Raw genomic sequence first — 21,646 nt, forward strand, 5'->3', positions numbered from 1 at the left:
CAGATTGCACCATTGCTCTCCAGCCTGGGCAATGGAGCCAGACTCTGCTGAAAAAATTAAAAATTAATTGTAAATTTAAAAATTAAAATTTTAATAAATTTTTAAAAATCTACAACAACCCTATCAGGCAAAATTGTGATTGCTGTGGATTGACAGATGAAAACAAGATCAGAGACATTAAAAAAACTTCTCTGCCCAGGTTTATGCAGATGGTGAGTGTAAGACATATTTGTAGTAGATGTTTGCATTTGAAGCTAATAATGTAACTTTTGTTTCTTTTCCTTGTAGGTGACACCCAGTTGAAAACTGTGCAGGGAGTTGTCACAAGTTTCTGTGGTGATCATGGCATGATTGATGAGTTGATCTACTTCAGTAGTGATGTTGTGACTGGCAACGTTCCTCTAAAAGTTGGACAAAAAGTTAATGTGGTTGTGGAAGAAAATAAAACACTTTATGCATTGAGAGCAATCAAGGTGAGATGTGCATGAGTTTGGGAATTGTGTCTTTTGCCAGTGGGTTTTCTTTCTGCATCTTTCTTTTCTTGTATTAATCCAACATCTCTGCTGTGATCCATAGAGTGGATGTCAGCTGCAGTTTGAAGCCCCACCCCTCTGAAGCTGTAGGTTCTTCTGTTCTAATATTTGTAGTGATTTCTGCTTTAAAACATAAAAGTTACTTATCTATTCTTCTAATCTTTAAACAATATGGGTAACAATAATAATTATTGAACTCTATATAATCCTGCAACTTCCCTTATCAGGTAAAAAAACGTTTTCTGTGCTATGCATCCATAGCAGTGGAATTACTATGTGAAACCACGTGCCTTGTAAACATTTTAAAAAGAGCTTCATGGAGGTATAGTTCACAAACCACAGAACTCTCTTAAGGGTACAATTCAATAATATTTGGCAGATTTATGGAGTCCTGAGAACAGCACCTGAGTCCAGATATTTACCCATTCAGTGGCTATTACGAAATTATTCTTTAGCTCTACTCTACTAACTGATTCTCTCAGCAATAGGTGGTGAGACTGCCCATCTGCCCATATAGGCAAGGACAACAATACTATCAATCTGAAATCTTTGCAAATGTGAGAAGGGAAAAGCAGTCACATTGCTCATTTGGAATTATTAAGGATCTTAATGAGATTACAGCAAGTTTCCTTTCTTGGACCTACTTATACAATAGGGACATTTACAGCTATCTCTATGGTAGGAAAATTAGATTTGTAATAGGAAAGTTTGTATTAGAAGCCCTTGTAGTATTTCGTCCGATACCATCTTTTTCCTTTGCTTTAAGTCTTTCATTCTTTTACAGCTTTATTGAGATATAAGTCACGAGACCATGCAATTCACTCATCTACAGGGTACAATTCAGTGGTTTTTAGTTTGTTCACAGGGTTAGGCAACCATCACCACAAACAATTTTAGAACATTTTCATCACTCAAAAAGGAAACTCTATAACCGTTCGTAGTCTTTTTCCATTCCTTCATGCTCCCCCAACTGTCCCCTCCCCCCGTAACATCCAGTCCCAGGCAATCACTTATCCAGTTTCTGTTTGTATATATTTGCCCATTATGAGCAGTTAAAAAAGGTTCCTTCAATTTTTAATAAATTGGAAAGTTGATTTAGATTAAAAAAAAAGTTTCCTTCTATATAACTGTAATTATATCTTCTTTCAACAACATCTCCTTATTCCTCCATCCACCCTAACAAACCAAGCATCTGGTAATCACTATTCTACTCTACACTGCTATAAGAGCAACTTCTTTATAATCCTCAATTTAATGTGACTATGCAGTATTTGTCTTTGTGTGACTGGTGTATTTCACTTAAATATCATTCTTCAGGTTCATCGATGTTATCCCAAATGGCAAGGTTTAGTTGTGTTTTATGGCTGAATGGTATTCCATTGTATATTTATACCACATTTCCTTTATCCACTCATCCGTATATGGACACTTAGTTTGCTTTTGTTTCTTGCCTATTGTGAATAGGGTTGCAATAAACATGGAAGTGATGACATCTCTTTGACACACTGATGACACTCTCTTTGAATACATGCTCAGTAGTGGGATTCATGGATAGTGTGATAGTTCCATTGTTAAAATTTTGGGGAACCTCCATACTGTTTTCCATAATGGCTGTAACAATTTATATCCCACAAACCATGCATAAACGTTCCAATGTCTTCACATCCTTGCCACCACTTGTTATCTCTTTTCTTTTTAGTGTTAGCCATTTTAACATGCGTGAGGTGCTACCTCTATGGTTTTGATTTGCATTATCCCAATGTTAAAGAAGGTGAGCGTTTTTTCATATGCCTGTTGGCCATTTGTATGTCTCCTTTTGAGAAATGTCTATTCAGGTCTTTTGCTCATTTTTAATAGGATTATTTGATTTCTTGAGTTGTTGAAGTTATTCATACATTTTGGAAACTGACCCCTTACTAGATGTATAGATTGCCAATGTTTTCTCCTGTCCTATAGATTATCTCTCCACTCTTTGATGGTTTCCTTTGTGGTATCAAAGCTTTTTAGTTCGATGTAACCTCCCATTGGTCTGTTTTTTCTTTTGTTGCCTTTGCTTTTGAGGTCCTATTTTTGAAATATCATTGCCCAGAACAGTGTCATGGAGCTTTCCCCCTATGTCTCATTCTTGTAGTTTCATAGGTTTGTGTCTTCCTTTTAAAGCTTTAAGTCATTTTGAGTTGATTTATGTACATGCTGAGAGATAAGGGTGGAAATTCATTTTTCTCAGATGAATATTCAGTTATTTTCAACATCATTAATTGAAGAGACTGTACTTTCTCAACATTGTGTGTTCTCGGGCCTTTTGTCGAAAATCAGTTGACTGTATATGCACGAATTTCATTCCAGTCTGTGTATTCTGCTCCACTCGTTGATGTATCTGTTTTTATACTGGTACTATGCTATTATGCTTACTATAGCTTTGTCATATGTTTTGACATCAAGTAGTGTGATGCCTCCAGTTTTGTTCTTTGTGTTTCAGACTGCTTCGGCCATCTGGAATCTTTTGTGGTTCCATACAAATTTTAGGAGTGTTTCTTCTATTTCCAAGAAGAATGTCATTGGTATTTTCATAGCAGTTGCATTGAATCTGTAGATTTCTTTAAGATACAGACATTTTAACAATATTTATTCTTCCTGTCCATGAACACACGATACATTTCCATTCACTCCTGCCTCATTCAATTTCCATCGTCAGTGGTTTATATATAGTTTTCGGTGTTGCAATCCTTCACCTCCTTGGTTAAATTTATTCCTATTTTATTTTTTTGAAGGTGTTTTAAATGGGATTGTTTCTTGATATCTTTTTCTGATAGTTCTCTATTGGTGTATAGAAATGCTACTGATTCTTGTATGTTGTTTGTGTGTCGTGCCACTTTCCTGAATTTGTTTATTAGACCTAGTAGCTTTTTGGTGGTGTCTTCAGGGTTATTTATATGTAAGAGCTTCCCATCTGCAAACAGGGCCAATCTAAATTCTTCCTTTTAAATTTAGATGCCTTTTGTTTCTTCTTGCCTAATTTCTCTGGCTAGTACTTCCAGAACTATGTGCGATAGAATGGGCAAAAGTGGGCATTTCTGTCCTGTTCCAGGTCTTAGAGAAAAAGCCTGCAACATTTCCCCATTCAGTATGATGTTACCTGTGGGTTTATCATATATGACCTTTATTGTGTTGAGGTGCACTCCTCCTATATCAAGTTTGTGGAGTTTTTATCACGAAGGGATGTGGAATTCGGTCAAATGCTTTTCCTGCTTAAATTGGAATGATCCTATGGCTTTTGTGCTTCATTCATGCGATATGTCACATTTATTGTTTTGTGTATGTTGAAACTTCCTTACATCCCAGGGATGAATCCCTCTAGAACACGATGAATGATGTTTTTAATGTGCTGTTGAATTTGGTTTACTAATACTTTGTTAAAGATTTTGCAACTGTGTTGATCAGGAATTTTGGCATGTAGTTTTCTTCGGTTTTCTCTTCTTTGTGTTTCCTTGTCTGGGGTTTCTACCAGGGTAATGCGGTGTGATAGAATGCGTTTGGAAGTGTTCCTTTCTTGTTTTGTTTTTGTTTTTGGAATAGTTTTAAAAGTAGAGCTATTAATTCTTCTTTATTTATAAATTTGGTATATTAAGAAGGGAAGTAATTCTGTCTTAGACTCTTAATTGATGGGGGATTTTTTATTACTGAATCACTTTCCTCACTCGTTAATTGTTCAGAGTTTCCATTTCTTCACCATTACATCTTGATAGGTTGTATGTGTCCAGGAATGTATCCATTTCTTCTGGCTTGTCCTATTTGTAGGCTGATGATTGTTGACAATAGTTCTTATGATCGATTTTATTTTGGTGATGTCAGTTGTACTATATCCTTTTTCATCTTTGATTTTATTTATTTGAATATTCTCTCTGTTTTCCTTAGTCTAGCTAAAGTTTTGTTGATTTGCTTTACCTCTTCAAGAAACCAACTCATAGTTTCATTGATATTTGTATTGTTCTTCTCATGTCTATTTCATTTATTTCTGCTGTGACCTTTATGATTTATGTCCTACTACTTTTGGATTATATTTTTTTCTTGTTCCTCAAGGTGCAGTGTGAGGTTGTTTATTAAGATGTATCTTTTCTTCTGAGGTAGGCTTTATTGATGTAAACTTCACTTTTAGAATTGCTTCTGCTATATTTCATGGGTTTTCATGTGTTGTGCCTTCATTTTGCTTTATCTCAAGAAATGTTTTACACTTTTCTTTAAATTTCTTCATTGACCCATTGGTTATTTAGGAGCATGTTGTTTAATTTCCATCCACTTCTAAAGTTTCCACAGTTCCTACTTTTATTGATTTCTAATACTTTACCATTGCGGTTAGAGAAGTGATTTGATATTGTTTCAAACTCCTTTAATTTGCTAAGACCTTTTATGGCCTGACTCATAATCTATCCTCCAGAATGCTCCACATGCAGTTGGAAGAATATGTGTTTTGGAGTATTTGGATGGAATGTTCTGTAAATGACTGTCAGGTCCATTTGGTCCAGAGTGCAGATAAATCCGACTTTTTGGGGGCCAGTGTTCTGTCGGGGCAATCTGTTCATTGCTGCAAGTTGGATGTTGAAGTCCCCTACTATTATTGCATTGCACTCTATCTCAACATTTGGACCTTAATATTTGCTTCATGTATTTAGGTGCTGCTATGTTGGGTCCATATTTTTGGAAATCATTATATCTTCTTGATGAATTGACTCCTTCATCATTATATAATGGTCTTGGTCTCTTTTTACAGTTTGTGATATGAATCCTATTTTATTTGAAATCAGTTTAGCACCTCCTGCGCTGTTTTGGTTTCCCTTTACATGGAAGAATATCTTTTTTCATGCCTTCATTTTCAGTTTACAAATGTCTTTTAAGGAGAAGTGTGTCTCTCATAGGTTTGGTTGTTGCTGCTGTTGCTTTTTAAATTTATTCAGCTACTCTGTGCATTTTAGTTGGAGGATGTCATCCATTACTATCAAGGTAATTATTGATAGGTAAAGATTTACTGTTGTCACTTAGAGAATTGTTTCTACCTATTTTGTAGGTAATTTCTTCCTTTCTTCCTCTTTTATTGTTTTCCTTGATGGATAAGAGATTTTTCTCTATTAGTATGTTTTGCTTTTTTATTTGTTTTAGTGGGTCTATTACAGGATTTTTTCTTTGTGGATAGCATGAGGCTTACAGAAACATAATCACAGCAGTTTATTTTACTGATAACATAACTTTGATCACAAAATGAAAACACTCTACCATTTAACTCCATCCCCGGATTTTGAGTTCTCTATTTTACACTTTACAACTTTTTATATTTTGTATCCCTTAACGGATTATTGTACGTATTTTATTTTTACTAGTTCCATTTTTAACCGTTACATGGAAGATATACGTGATCTGGACACCACCGTTACCTTATTAGAATATTCTGAATTTGTGTAGTTACGTTTACTGGTGAGTTTTATACCTTCAGATGTTTTTGCATTACTCATTAGCGTCCCTTATGCCAGTTGGAAGAATTCTCCCTAGCATTTCTTGTAAGACAGTTGTGGTGGTGAGGAAGTTTCTCAGCTGTGATTTCTCTGTAAAAGTCTTTATCTCCCCTTCACTTCTGGGTACATTATTCTTGGTTAGAGATTTTTTTCCTTGCGTTCCTAAAATAGACTATCCCACTCTTTCTGGCCTTTTATGCTTCTGCTGAGAAGTCTTCTGGTAGGCATATTGGAAGAGCCTTATATATGATTTGCTTCGTTCCTCTTGCTGCTCTCGGGATTCTTTATTTTTCATCTTTGACAGTTTGATTTTAACATGTCATGGGGTAATCTTATTTGGATTGTATCTGAATGCAGAACTTTGGTCATCCAGTACCTAGATGTTTGTAACTTTCTCTGAGTTTGGATGGCTCCCCATTATTATTTGAGATTGGATGGCTCTCCATTATTATTTTTTAAATGATCTTTTTACTCCTCCCGCTTGAATGTGAATGACTCATACTATTGCTCTTCTGATATTGTCCCAGAAATCCAGTAAGTTTTTTTTCTTTCCGTGTCATTCCTTTTAATTTTGTCTCCTCTGACTGTATATTTTCAATGAAGCTGTCTCCAAGTTTCCAGATTCTTTATTTTGCTCGATCAATTGTTCTTTGGATGTTCTCTATTGTGTACTTCCTTCATTGTATTTTTCAACTTCTGGATTTGCTTGGTTTTTTAAAAATTCTTTCAATCTTTCTTTCAAATTACTCTGATACATTCCGAATCATTTCTGTGTAATTGTTTTCAAGGTTCACATAGCATGTGGAAAATAAATATTTTGAATTATTTGTTAAACAACTCATACATTCCTATCACTCTAGGGTCAATTGCTGGCGCCTTGTTTTGTCAGTTTGGTGATGTCATGATTTCCTTATTGTTCTTGATCTTTGTGGTCATGTGTTTGTGTCTGTGTACTGAAGAAGTAGGTATTCATTTCAGTCTTTACAGTCTAGCTTTTAGGGGACATCCTTTAGCAGTAAGCCTGTCCGGAAACTCTATATAGGTCTCTTTTGGTCCTTATGCTTGTGAACACTGCAGCTATTGAAGCACTTGGGGGCTTCCTAATCCCAGGGACACAGCGACAGATGCTACAATGGCTGAGATTCCCTTAGCTATGGAGGCTGGTCCCTTGCGAGACTGGAATCCAAGGCTCCATTCACTGAGAACTCCCTGTTGCTGTAGAATATTCTGAGCATAAGGCCAGTGGAATCACTCGCAGAGATGTAGACCAGGTATTGAGTTTGTTTTGCGGTGGTTGTGGCTTTCTGTCTGGTGCCAGGGTGGGTCTAGAGACTCTGTCTACAAGTACCATCTGAGAGTCAGGGACCATGGGCGTCTGTCAAGTGGTGACCTGATATTGGGTTCCCAGGCAATGCCCTACGCTTGCTACTGTCTCTCTCCTCTGGGTGGATGGTATCTCTCTCTATGCTGTGCTGTTGAAGGTTGGGGAAGGGGTGATATGGGTAATGTAAAACTGTTCTTACTACCCTCTTCAATGCATCTTTTCTGATTTTCATGCTATAACCGGGTACCATGGTCTCTCATCTGGTTTCCTTATGTCAAGTGAGGGTATTTTCATACAAGGATAGTTTTTCGCATTGATGTTTCTGCAGGAGGACAATCACTGGAGAGTCCCATTTTCCCCTCTTGCTCCCCGCCTCCTCCATCTATTTAATTTTTACATACTATAAATATGTCCATCTTGTCCATGTGGCTTCTGTGTTCAGGAAGTATCCTTAGGCGAATTCTAAGACATAATTTACAGGAGTATTCACTTAGCTTTTCTTCTGAAAGTCATTCATTTATTTATATCTAAACATACAGTCAGTCTGGGTTTGCTTTTCATGTTCAGGACTGAGAGAAGGATCCGCATCTTGTTTCACTACTGGCTACTCAGTTGTCCCTCAACATTATCTGCTTGTACCTGCTGTTGTGTTGGTGGTATTTGCAAGGCATAAGAAACAGAGTTGGGAGCCATGAAACATGGGCAAAGCTTTAGTCTGCAGTATGTCTGTGAGTTGGTGTGGAGTCAAGGAACAGAGAGGTCCAAGGGTGCTGTGGATCATCCACTGGATACTGACGGAAGTGGTGGTAGATACGTGGACGGGAGGCTAGTGCCTCATTCCTTCATGACAGTAAGTGAGGGAGAAATAAACATCAGATTGGTATTGACAGCTGGAAAGACACCAGTTAAGAAATGTGAATAGCAGCAAACTAGAGTATTTTTAAAACCATGAAAAATTACTTACAACTCAGTGGCTCAAGTTTCCATCAGAAGTCTTTGATCAGCAAATTCCAACCCTAGGAGTTTATCCTATAGTTCAGTCAGGCAAGTAGTCCAAATGCTAGGACACAAGTGAAATGTCTAATTATGTGGAATTGGGTTAATAAATTACGGCACATCCATTAATCGGGATTCCCTATGACTCTTTCTGTCCTTTCTTGTTATTTAAAAACCTTTGTGTTAATTTAATGTGATACTTTCATACTGAATGCCATGCTAATTTGCTTTTAAAACAGGCATTTACATATGTATATATATTTGTGTATAGACAAAAACATCAGGATGAGTGTTACTGCCAAAATGTAGTCCCTGGTGGTCTCTTGGTAATGGAATATGGATTATGGGGTAACCGCGTTTTGCTGTCTGCATATCTGGTTTGTTTTTTCCTATTTTTAGTACAGTGAACTTGGATTATTTCTGTAAGTTTTAAAAATTATAAAATAAGGACTATTACACTTTCAATAAGGAAAAAGGTTTGTATGCCTCTTTATTGTAGATAAAGTAAAGCCCTAATTTGGCTTGGTTTTTCGAACCTCCCCCAGTTGAGGTTATTGTTCCAACTTTATCTTGTGCTCTGTCTCCTAGACCTGGATCTCGAATGTTAGGATTTTGCTCCCTAGGCTCCTAACTTGTTTTTTCTCTCCGCCTCCCTGCTCCTCTACCCCTGTTTACAAGGTTACACCTCTGTCTTCTTTCACAACCCAACACAAATCTGACTTCCCCCAAGCAATGCCGCTATTTGCTTCTTGTCTGAAATGTTCTCCCTTTAGATAAGTCACAGAAACCATCTTTAACAAGTTTTACATCCTTCATCGCAACCTGCTTATGACTACGTATCTTTCCACTTTACCGTCATTTCACTGTGAATTTCTGTAGGTGAACGACAGTAATTTTTAAATCTGGGAATCTAATGGTACAAGGGTGTTAAACTTGGGTATGCATTTAATGTTTTGGGATACATTTCACAATTCATAAGGCACACATATGATTTTTACCATCATCTGCAGTCTATGGCCATTTAGCACATGAACTATATTCACCAATGTTTAGGATGGTTTTTGAAAACATTTTGGAATACCAGTGTTTTAACCATAAGTTCCTGTGTTTAAATTTGTTTTATTTTCGAAGTAACTCTTTCCTAAATCTTACAGGTGGATGTTGTGCCTCACCCTCTTAACGGTAATGGATCCTCAGGCTCAAAAATCAGAGTTTTAAATGGATGTGTTGCTTCTATAAGTGAAGATACTATTTATATTAGTAACATCATTTATTTCCCTATGAACACTGTTTCTGAAGGTATGATTTGCGTTTTGTGCTATATGATGTAATTCTTAACTTTTTGAGAGGATTTTAGTCCTAGAACAAATTTAACAGTGTACTTGGCTTCAGTCAATGGCTCTTCAATATTCGAGGTAGACCTTTCCAATTAAAATTATGTACAATATAGGGGCAAATAGGCAGTATTTTAAAATGTCTGCTGTCATCTATTGTGTGTTCATTTGTTCAATGCCCTCAGTAATGCCTGGATATATTTTTCATTCACATAAGAATTTAATTTCTAATCATGGAAACAATCCTACAAGTACATAGAGACACTATTTTTAATACCCTTCAGAGACTATACTTGCAGGGATCATTTCTGTAGTTGGTTACTAGAGAAGTTTCTGTGACAGGGTAGACTACCAAATTTTAAAAGAATACACTTCAAATGCTTCAAACTTAGGATTGGAGATAGTGGCTTGTGGCTGTGTGTGTGTGTGTGTGTGTGTGTGTGTTGTTGAATTCTCTTTGTAATCAGCAGATGTGTTCTAATATTTAGCTTATACCCAAAGATACACTTTTTTTTTTTTTTTTTTGCTATTTTTGTCCTTTGCAACAGTTGTATAGCTTGGGTATAAAGGGGGAGATTAGCTCTGCTTCCCCAGGCAGCTTGCTAGTTTGTTTTCTTGGGTGCAAAAGCAGGACTCTGACCTGAATTTTGTTTTAAGATGTTGACTCTGTCTGCTTTGTCGAGAAGAGACTATGAGGGAAAGGGTGGAGTCAGGAAATCAGTCAGGATAATGTTGTAATATTCCTGGTGAGAGGTGATGGAGATGTGAATGAAAGTGGAGAAGTGGAGGACCTGAGGATTGAGTTGACTCTGGATATATTTTGAAGTTAGGAAAGAACCCAGGAGGTAATGGATTAGATCTTTGATGTGGAGGAAAGAGGAGTCCAAGGTACCTCCAAAGTCTTTTGTTTGAGCAGTGGTGAGGGTGGAGTTGCCAGTTTGCGATGTAGACGACTGAGGCAGACACAAGTTGGTGAATACTGAGAATACCAACAGCTCAGCTTTACACACCTTAGATTGGTGTAAGCATATGGAGAATTGAACCTGAGGTTGGTTAGAGTTGGAGGCATATACATTTTAGAGTCATTGGCCCATAGATATACGGTACACCCACACAAAAGAAATGTATGTAAATTAACAGATACAGAGAGAGGAGAGAGAGAAGAAGAAGTCTAACACTGTGTCTACTGTCATTCTACAATGCTGGATCCTAAGGTGGAGAATTGTTTCACTTTGTTGATGTCGCTAGTTTTCTGGAGTCATTGTGGCAATTTACTGTCTCACTTGCAGTTGGGATTTTCATTTGCTCCACATTCTTTCATGTACCTTTGTTATCCTGTGACTCACTTTTAACTTACTGTAAACTTCTGTTTGAAACTCTGTGGTATTAACTATAACCCGTAAGGCACAGACTTAAGAGTTCATCACCTGAACCCAACATCAGGGGAAATTCATTGATTCTGAAAGTAATATTTCCTAGTGGTACTGCAACCACTACTACCAATCAACAGTTATTTGGTGGTTACTATGCGCCAGCGATGATTCTGTGTGTATCGCACATATCAACTAATTCTCACAGCAGCTGTGTATCATGAAGGTTACTTATCGTGCTTCTCATTTTATAGATGAAGAAAATGAGGCACACAGATTAAGCACCTTGGCTAAGGTTGCCAACTGAGTGAGTGGCAGTGTCAAGATTTGAAGCCACGTAGCCAGGTTTAAATTTGTGCTCTTACATATACTTTTGACTGCCTCTCACTAAGGAGTTGTGAACAGGAACAACTTGTTTGTTTAGTAAATCCTGTGCTGCTCCCTTAGATTAACTGTGATGCATAGTTCACACTTTCCTTCATTTGACTTTGTTAATCAGTAGAGGAAATCAATGCCTAAGACTTATAACATCTTTTCAGACTTAGAGATTTACAGTGTATCTGTTTAAATATGTGCAAAATGGACTTTAGTTCTAGCAAAACTGACTTTAAAGTAGTACACTATCAAATAACGTGTGAAATTAAATGTGACCTAGTTAAGAGATCATGACACTCATATTTCTCCATGACTGTTTTAGATTTTGTGCCTTATAAGGGTGACTTGTTAGAAGTTGAATATGCCGCTGAGCCAGGCATCTCAAACATCAAGGCAAGCTCTGTGAAGCCCACCCGTTGTATTCATGTGGAAGAGGTAATTTCTTTCCGGTTCCTCCCGTCATCAGTTTCTGATAACACTTCCTTTGGTGGTAATTTTTGTGCCCAGGATTCTGTTGGGTGTAATGGGATTTCCAGAAAATATGAAGAAATACATTCTTTGCCAACGAAGGAGCCACTTTTCTTATTGAAAAGGCAGGACTTCCCGAAGGAAATAATTAGAAAATTATGTGGGCCAAGCACATGATCAAGTTCTAAATTGTGCATTTTACTTGATACCCAAATGTTATTAGAATCTTCCAACAACAGGAGGAAGAAAAACAATCTTTGTGCCAGAAAAATTGTAGGGAAAAAATGAACGGAGTATGTTGTGGGACTTGAGCTTACCAGTAAATGCTGAGAGCGATTTGGTTATTGGAGTCTGAATATGAGCAGGCAATTCAGGGCAATAGAGGGTAATGGACATATTTTGGTAGTATTTAGAGCAGGATTTCTCATCAGAGACCCCGTCTCATCCCTGGAAAATCTGATTTAATTGGTCTGAGGTGGAGCATGGACATGGATATTCTTACAAAGTACCCCTGGTGTTAGCAATGAGCCAACCAGGTTGGGAATCATTGATTTGCATCAAAGTCACCTGCACTCATGCAGGACCCAGAATGGAGGAGGTGCACAGCAGGTTACAGTGATTATCAGACTTTTTCATAATCATTTCCATTATTTATACTCACAGGTCCGCATTACTAGCGTACATGGAAGAAATGGGATGATAGATCATACTACTTTTTTCACCTTGGAGTCTGTGAAAATCCCTGATGGATACATACCTCAAGTAGACGATATCGTCAATGTGGTCATGGTGGAGAACATTCAGTTCTGCTGTAATTGGAGAGCGGTTTCTATCACCCCAGTGCAAAAAATTGTAATGACAAAGCATTTTAATCTGTTTATCTTTCCTTTATGAGCAGTAAAGGGGTTGGTTTAACTGAAAAGGTTAGCTTAGTAAGCCTAAACAGTATTTTATATATGACTTTCCTGGCAAATCTAATTGAGATACTGGCTAGTTCAATTGGACCATGAACCCAGCTTAGGGAAATAACTTATCAATTAAAAAGCATGCTAAATTAGCTTGCTAGTCACTGAAGGAAAGGAGTTCTTAGTTAAAATGAACACTGCCATTAAATTTGAATTTTATGTCTCTCATTAGGAGCAGCAGATTCCAGGATGACGGAGGCCTGGGACAACCCAAAAGGGAACGTCGGAGCCAAAGCGTTTAACTGAAAAGACAGCGGGGACAGCATGTTAAAGGCATGATTTAAAGTTACAATTTGACTTCAGTTTTGAGCCCCGTTATGCTGTCTGTACAATCTGTATTGCTCCATAGCCTCTTTCATCTTCTGTCACCCTCATAACTTGCGATGTTTATGTTTCCCTTGTTCCTTCTTCCCCATACTAGAATGTAAACTCCACAATGGCAGGATGTCTTCTGGTCTGTTTTTTGTTTGTTTGTTTTTGTATTTTTTTCTTTGTTTGTTTGTTTGTTTTTTCTGTTTTCATTAAAGCATCACCAAGCACTTAGAAGAGTGCCTGGAAGACTCAAGGGGCAGATAAAATGTTAAGTTCAATGACTGAATGATTGGGCCAGCAACGATGTTTAGCTGTGGTTCATTCATCACTGGTTCCTTAGAAATAAAATTGTTGAGCAATGCATTAAGACCTCTGTTGATTTTTAAACAACACAAACAACCATAGAAAGCTGACTCTGCTGTACATGAGCCTCTGTGAGCCACTTTGTTGCAGAGGTGCAGAATAGTTGAAGTCATGAAGAAACGTACAAACACAGAGTCCCTCGAGGTAAGTCCCTTCTTACCCACTGGGAAGGGTTATACTAAAATCCCACAAGTACACCCCATGAAACTTCATGCTTTCGTCTAACAGAACATTTAGCCAGGCAGCTGTGACCTAGGGAAAGGGATATATTCAGACCTTTGGGCATAGCTTGAGTGTCATTGTGAACTTACCCTGAGTCCTGTGATTCGTAATTTCACCATTGTTGAAGTCCCCTTGAAGGAAAACAAAAGGTGGCTAGGTACATGGCTCATGCCTGTAATCCCAGCATTTTGGGAGGCCAAGGTGGGCAGATCACCTGAGGTCAAGAGTTTTAGACCAGCCTGGCCAACATCGTGAAACCTCGTCTCTACTAAAAATACAAGAAAATGTACGTGGGTGTGGTGGCATGCACCTGTAGTCCTAGCTACTCGGGGAGGCTGAAGCAGGAGAATCCTTTGAATCCAGGAGGCCGAGGTTGTAGCAGTGAGCCAAAATCGCTCCACTGCACTCCAGCCTGGGTGACACAGGGAGACTCCATCACACAAAATAATAAATAAATAAATAGAAAGGAAACAAAAGGAAGGTACAAGTAATTTTGACAGCATAAAGAACATACCTCACAGTGGTTAGGGGGACTGAACATCTGTGTTCCCCCAAAATTCCTTTGTTGAAGCTATAAGCCCCAATGTAATCATATATGCAGATGGGACCTTTGGGAGGCTATTAGGCTTAGATGGGGTCATGAGAGTAGAGCCCCATAATGGGATTAGTATCCTTAGAAGAAGAGGAAAAGAAGCCAGCATTTGCTCCCACTCCTCCATGGGAGGAAACAGCCAGAAGCTGACAATCTTCGAGCCAGAAAGAGGGCCCTTGCCCAGAACCAAATCAGTCAGCACCTTATTCTTGGACCTCCCATCCTCCAGAACTGTGCAATATAAATGTCCGTGGTACTGTGTAATAGCTGACCAAGCTAAGACAACAGAGAGCAGATATTGACATTCTGTAACAAATAAAAGCAATCCATACACTTATTGTGTTTTGAAAAACAAAGGTATGGATTAGGAAAACTCCCATCCCATGAGAATCCCAAAATTCCCATGGATGAGAATTGTCCCCAGCCATTAAATCATAATGAATAATATAGACATTGGTACATGTCATCTAAACTTTGTCACTTTATTTTTATAGAAATGTTTGTCTAAACACTAGTCCATACTTATTTCCAGTGTAGCTTTTGTAATGGAAGGAGTAACATTTTACTCCATGGCACAGCTCATGTACACAAGGGAGACTGAGTCACTGATATGCAAGAGAACCCAACATATTAGTCTATAATCATTATAAGTTTCTGCTGTGGTCAGACTCCTGGGGACAGGTTGCAAAACCAGGAAAAAGCTGAGTTGAGCTGAGATCTAGTGTCTTCGGAGCTACAGCTCTTATGTTTACAGCTGGCTGTAACGTTATCCTGAATGAGGCCAAATACTGTTTAGACAGATGCACATAGGAAAGCAAAGTATTCAGATTAGGTGTGAATTGCCTTAAAACCAGATCCTTTCTCAGGTTGCCTGGAACGGTTCAGGATGTTACCCTTTTCTGATTCAATTAATTGCTGGGGTATTTACTGAGAACCTACCATGTGCCCAGCACTGTTCTAGATGCTGAGGGCCCAGGAGACAAAAAAGTGACAACGAACAAAAGCTCTGCAGTCATGAAGCTGACATACAAGGGTGAAGAGACAGACAACACTCTGATAAGCATATGAATAAGTAAGAATTTCTGTCTAGCAATTAGTGACATAAAGAAAAGTAAGCAGGTGTTTGTGATAAGAGGTTTTTGATGGCAGTGACCACGGACACATTGTTTTCAATATTTTCAGTCGGAGTCAGTCTCCCTGATTTGAGGGTGAAACATGCAGGTCATTAGAAGCCAAGAAGGCAAATCACATGATTATATCTTTGCTGGAATCTGGCACTGAATGGTTGCTCTCATGGATACTTGTGAAGGTGTGCATTTTGCTCATGGGAGAAGTTAAAACGTGAGAGGGTTTAATGGGGTGCATGGCATCCCTGTTCAGAATTGCTGTTAATCTACTTTGTGTCCAGCCCTTGTATATGCAAGCACTGGACTAAGGGCCTTGGGACACACACGTCATTTAATCCTCACAAAGAATCCTATGAAAGAAGTCCTAGTAGCGTCGTGTCCATTCTATAGCCAAGTCATGGACGCAAACAGGCAAGATGGGGCACACAGCTGCTCTGTGGCCCAGTGGAATTCATCCCCTGACATTCAGGCCCAGCAGCCATTTCTTATCTGATGTGTTCCTGGCCTCTGGAGGCACCTCCCAGCACAAGAGATCATTCACAATGTTTGCAGCAGGGTGGTAGAGAAGAGCCCCTTCTTTGTTCTGCAGTATTCTCTCAGCAGGGACCTGTCTTCCTGGTGTTGGAATCTACCTGTAGCTTCTCTGCCAGCAGAGTTTCACCCCTGCAGAGGAGACTGAGTCTTACTTAGTGACGTTTGCCAGAGAAGGCTATTTCTTACCTCTTTCTAAGGCTATTTCTTAGCACCAATCTCTTGCTGCAGCATCCATTATTAGCTCTATTTGTGCCAGCAGGGACACATGGAAGGATTTTGGGCATGTTTTCATATGTCTGAGTGGCTGCTGTCTCTTTGATTCTTTCTGCTTTCTTCTGTGCCATGACTGAAACTAACAAATTCAACCCATTGATTTTTTTCAATCATTCTTTAGAGGTGGTGGGACTCCAGGTATGTTTTCAAAGGATTGATAGTTTTTGCTGATGGATGGCATGGAGTGTGTAAAGAAAATGGAGAAAAATAAGGGTTTTGGAAGGGATATGATGTTAACCCACTATTTGAACTAACGGTTATGGCGGGGACATGATGTCACACACTGTGTGAACTGAGCTGGCATCGTCTGAGATGGAGAAGATTTAAGGAAGTGCAGGGGTTGAAGGAAGCTCAGGACATGTGAAATTTTGGACACTTTACCCTTGAGATGTCTATGGGACAACCCTGTGTGTAACTCAGTATATATATGGGATTGGGAGTTACCCAATGTAGATGCCATGGGACTGGCATGTGGATAGAGAAGCCATTCAGGGCCTGAGACCTGGAGCACTCTTGTGGGATCCTGATAGGAGGAAGATCTCACAAAAGAGGCTGAGAAGGAGTCTTTCTAGGAGAGGGTGGTCACACAGAAGACTGAAGAACTTGTTGCAAGAAATGGGGAGTCCTCAACTGCGTCAAACACTAAGAGGTTGAGTGATGAGAGCTTAGCATATTGACCACTGGATTTGGTGACCTGGAGGTTTCCTGTCATTTTAAGAGCAAATTAGGGGCATGATGGGGATAAAAGCCTGATGCCAGAGGAATAAGGAGGGAATGGGAGCTCAGGAAGTGAGCAGAGGTGATTCTTGAAATAGCATTTGCTGTGGGGGGCAGGATGCACAAGAATGGGACTGAAGGGGAAATGAGGCCAAGGAAGCTTATTTATCTATGTACATTTTTTAAGATGGGAGTTGTTTGTCTATGAAGTTTTTAAGATGGGTGATTCTTGTGTATGTTTGTATGTTATTCCATTAGAAGTAAGATTTTTTTTAAAAAAATGGTTGTCAATGCAGGATGAAGAGAGGCAACAGCAGTAGAAGCAACATCCTCAGAGAAAATGTTTCAAGAGAATGGTTCCATCTGCTCAGTGGAGGGTCAGCCCTGGGAAGGGGCTGATATGTCCTTTCGTTGTTACAAGAGAGAAGGAAGAGAAAACCAGAATGGGTGTCAGGTGGTTCGCAGAGAAGCTCCTGTCTCACTGCCCTTGTTTTCTTTTTTTACATTTTTAAAATTATTATTTGAATTGGAGTCTCGCTCTGTCCCCCAGGCTGGAGTGCAATGGCGCGATCTTCGCTCACTGCAACCTCTGCCTCCTGGGTTCTAGCAATTCTCCTGCCTCAGCCTCCTGAGTAGCTGGGATTACAGGCACACACCGTGCCCAGCTAAATTTTTGTATTTTTAGTAGAGACAGGGTTTCACCATGTTGGTCAGACTGGTCTCGAACTCCTGACCTCAGGTGATCCACCTGCCTCAGCCTCCCAAAGTGCTGGGATTACAAGTGTGAGCCATGGCGCCCAGCTATGGCCTTTGTTTTCTCTGAGAAATAAGAGGAAATGTCTGCTTATCTGTGTGTCCTAATTTTCAGACAATCGTAGAATATTGGAGTAATCAAAATGTACAAGAGCATTTGTTGTGGGTTCAGTTTCGCCCCTAAAGATATGCTCAAGTTCTGAGCCCCAGTACCTGTGAATGTGACTTTATTTGGAAATAGGGTCTTTGCAAAAACATAAAATAAAAAACAAAAAGTCAGGTTACGATGAGGTCCCACAGCATTAGGATTAGTCATACACCACTAATCCAGTGAATGGTGTCATTATAAGAAGAGGAATATCGGACACACAGACACAGAGTAAGAGTACCATCGGATGAAGGAGGAAGTGATTGGAGTGATGTATCTACAACCCAACAAAAGCCACCAATGACTACTGGCAACCTCCAGAAACTTGTAATAGACTCTCCCCCAGAGCTTGCCAGAAGGAACCAACCTCGCTGACACCTTGATTTCAGACTGGTAGCCTGCAGAACTGCCAGAGAATAAATTTCTGTCATTTTAAGCCACCCAGTTGCGGTAATGTGTTTTGGCTTCCCTGGGAAATTAACACAGTTGTGTTACATTTCGAGGCGTAGATAACCTTAGATTGTGGAAAATCATACTTACTGGGGGTAATACAGTAGGATCATTGGGTAGTATTGAGTGGCTCCTGTGAAATGTGTGTCCCTATTTTGGTATGGGTCTATATAGCTGCATCTGGTGCCATAATTTATGCAACAGAGTTCTGTTAGTTGAGTGCGGGAGAATAGTTGGATAGCTGGGCCTTACTAGACTCTAGTTTTGCCAGCGGAGAATGACAAAGTGAATGAAGTTTGACAGGTGATGGTGTTTGCAAGGGAGAAGAAGCAGAGAAGGGAGGGTTGGGGATGGGAAATGAACTTGAGAGGAAGCCTGAGGTTTGACTGTGAGGATGAGCAGAGTGGGGGAGCAGAGAGGCCGGAGTGTCTTATGGTCATCCACTAGAGAGTGACACAAGTAGTGGTATAGAGAGACACAAGAGCTTGGTGCACAAGACCACAGTGAAAGCAAATGCAGGGTAAATACCACAACATTGGTATGGACGGTTGTAAAGACACTAATTGTGAAGTGGTATGGGCTATGAACTAGGCTATTCAAATAGAAACATGAAAGTGATTTAAAACTCAATGGATTGAATCTTCAGGGCCGGGCGCGGTGGCTCACGCCTGTAATCCCAGCACTTGGGAGGCCGAGGTGGGCGGATCACAAGGTCAGGAGATCGAGACCACGGTGAAACCCTGTCTCTACTAAAAATACAAAAAATTAGCCAGGCGTGGTGGCAGGCGCCTGTAGTCCCAGCTACTCAGGAGGCTGAGGCAGGAGAATGGCGTAAACCCGGGAGGTGGAGCTTGCAGTGAGCCAAGATCACGCCACTGCACTCCAGCCTGGGCCACAGAGTGAGACTCCGTCTCAAAAACAAAAACAAAAACAAAAACACTCAATGGATTAAATCTTCATCAGAAAGCTTTGAACAGGAAATTCCACTCCTAAGAGTTTATGTTGGAAACGTAAAGAAGCAGGAGAAGTTGTGTGTGTATATGATAACATATATGTTAATATGTACATACATGCATATACACACACATACATACATGTATATTATGTGTCTTCATTATCAACTTATGATCATTTGTGTTCCATGTAAGCCACCTCCTCTTTTTAAGAAACATCATGAGATGTTCACGTCTGTACATATGAAGATGTACATACAGCCTACTTGGCCAGCCCCACTGACCCTGATACCCTGCACAGTCTGCGCAGATAGGCCACAATGACCACTGCCCAGTCATAGTGTGACCTCCTGAAACATGTGTCTGCCTGCTTTAAGCCCACCAATTAAAACTCCCCACAGGAAACCTGTTTTGATAACCCCTGGGACGCGCATAAGGTTGTTGGCCCATGGGTCCCTTTCTGTCTCCCTGCCTGGGCTCCCTGCCCCACACGTATGCCCTCCAGGTGTGCCATGTAACCTCCAGGATCTGCAAGTGATAAAATGCCTATTTCCATCTTGTGTCTCTGCTAATCATTGGAGGGGTGCTCTTTACCTTAAATATCCTAAATTAAAACAGGGGAAGAAATCTCTCCAGGGGATTCAGGCTGAGCTGCAAGCAACCATAGCAGGCAGTAAGGGGCAGTGCATGAGGGTGTTTGTGCAGCATATCAAGGCATGTTATGTAGATCACGACAAGCCACAAGAGGAGGTTCTTGCCAACGTACAGTGGTGTTCTAGAGAGAGACCATGCTCCCTTCTCCTTTTCATTAACTTCACTTGGATTGACACCAGAAAGTAAATGTCTATACTTCTCGATAGTCCAGAAAAGACTGGTCTTGGAACTTGAGTTTGGAGGTGAGCACAGAATCGTTGGGAACATCTCACAATGATGTCATATCACCAATTGCCACCCACAACTGTATATTCCCGAGTCCTGGGCAAAGCGGCGCATTTTCAGACAACTCCATCGAGTGCATCTTGTGCAAATGAGACCTGAAGGCACAAGCAGGAATGATGAGTAATTTGCTCACACCTCTCCCCTTCTTATGCTTTATTCAAAACTATGTCTTCACAGGGAGTTATGCCTGATCTTTAGTACTTTTGATACACAGAAGCTGAAAGAATAGTTGGTGCCAAATAAGGACCAGATTCTGCATTGGAGATATTTTAATAGGCAAGGCTCTCAAAATATGTCCAGAGAATAAACACACACACACACACACACACACGTGTAATTTTGATAATCTCCCCTATGTTTCTATGCACTGGCATTTGCCCTCTCAGCCTGTTGTACTTACTATGATATCCCAAAATAAGGAAGACTGACTGCCATCCTAGCTGGCCTCCTAATGTTGTGGATTTGGATTGGTGTTCTGAGCTCCCCTCACCTCTTCTTATTCGTATGCAGACCTGCTGTACTGCTTCTGATCCACTTGGCCAAGAACAGCAGTGGGCTGTGTCTAGTGAATTGCTATGACTTTCTCAGTCTCCCCATCCGTCAGACACAGCCTGTCCTACAGAATTCTGGAAGGTCTGCTGTAGACTCCATTCTAGTGTCAACTTGGTGTCTACAAGTTTTTCTGTTAGAGTGCCGAGCCGACACACGTGGAATGCACTTTATATCAGAAGCGAGACATCTTTACCTCTCCTCTGTAGCCCAGAAAATGCTGCTCTGGGAACTTGCATTTAGACATGAGCATGGAATCTGTCATGATTACAGGTGTGTGCCCCTCCCCTCAACATTTTTAGATTGTAGACCCAATGGAGAATTCTCCTAGCAGGGAAAATTAGTAATGGTGCCATTTACGGCTTCTATGTTCAGGTATACCTCATCTTACTGTGCTTCTCTTCATTGCACTTTGCAGCTATTGTGCTTCTTAGAAACTGAAGGTTTGTGGAAACCCTATGTCAAGCAAGTCTATTGGTGCCATTTATCCAACAGCATGTGCTCACTTTGTGTTCCTGTGTCACATTTCGGTAACTCTTATTTCCAACTTTTTCATTCCCGTGATAGCTGTTATGGTAATCTATGATCAGTGATCTCTGACGTTACTATTGTCATTCTGTTGGGGCACCACAAACCACACCCATATCAGACAACAGCGAACTAAACGAATGTTGTGTGTGTTCTGATGACTCCACCGATAAGCTGTTCCCCATCTCGCTCCTTCTCCTCAGGATATCTTATTCCCTGAGACACAACAATATGGAAATTAGGCCAAGCAATAACCCCAGAATAGCCTCTAAATGTTCAAGTGAAAGGAAGACTCACAAGTCTCTCACTTTAAATCA

General features: G+C 40.0%; 1 protein-coding gene and 1 pseudogene across 1 annotated transcript; both read left to right on the forward strand.

Annotated features, from left to right (window-relative positions):
- The first annotated feature begins 9,974 nt into the window (after positions 1-9,974).
- Positions 9,975-10,055, forward strand: LOC117078715 (annotated as a pseudogene).
- A 1,690-nt stretch (positions 10,056-11,745) lies between these two features.
- Positions 11,746-13,062, forward strand: LOC117078463 (cancer/testis antigen 55-like). Its single transcript, XM_033202007.1, has 3 exons — positions 11,746-11,871; positions 12,568-12,756; positions 13,042-13,062. The coding sequence occupies exons 1-3, from the start codon at positions 11,746-11,748 to the stop codon at positions 13,060-13,062; spliced, it is 336 nt and encodes a 111-aa protein (XP_033057898.1).
- Positions 13,063-21,646: the final 8,584 nt, after the last annotated feature.

This window comes from Trachypithecus francoisi, unplaced genomic scaffold (assembly GCF_009764315.1).
Source record: "Trachypithecus francoisi isolate TF-2019V2 unplaced genomic scaffold, Tfra_2.0 Lachesis_group6, whole genome shotgun sequence".
Taxonomy (NCBI): Eukaryota; Metazoa; Chordata; class Mammalia; order Primates; family Cercopithecidae; genus Trachypithecus; species Trachypithecus francoisi.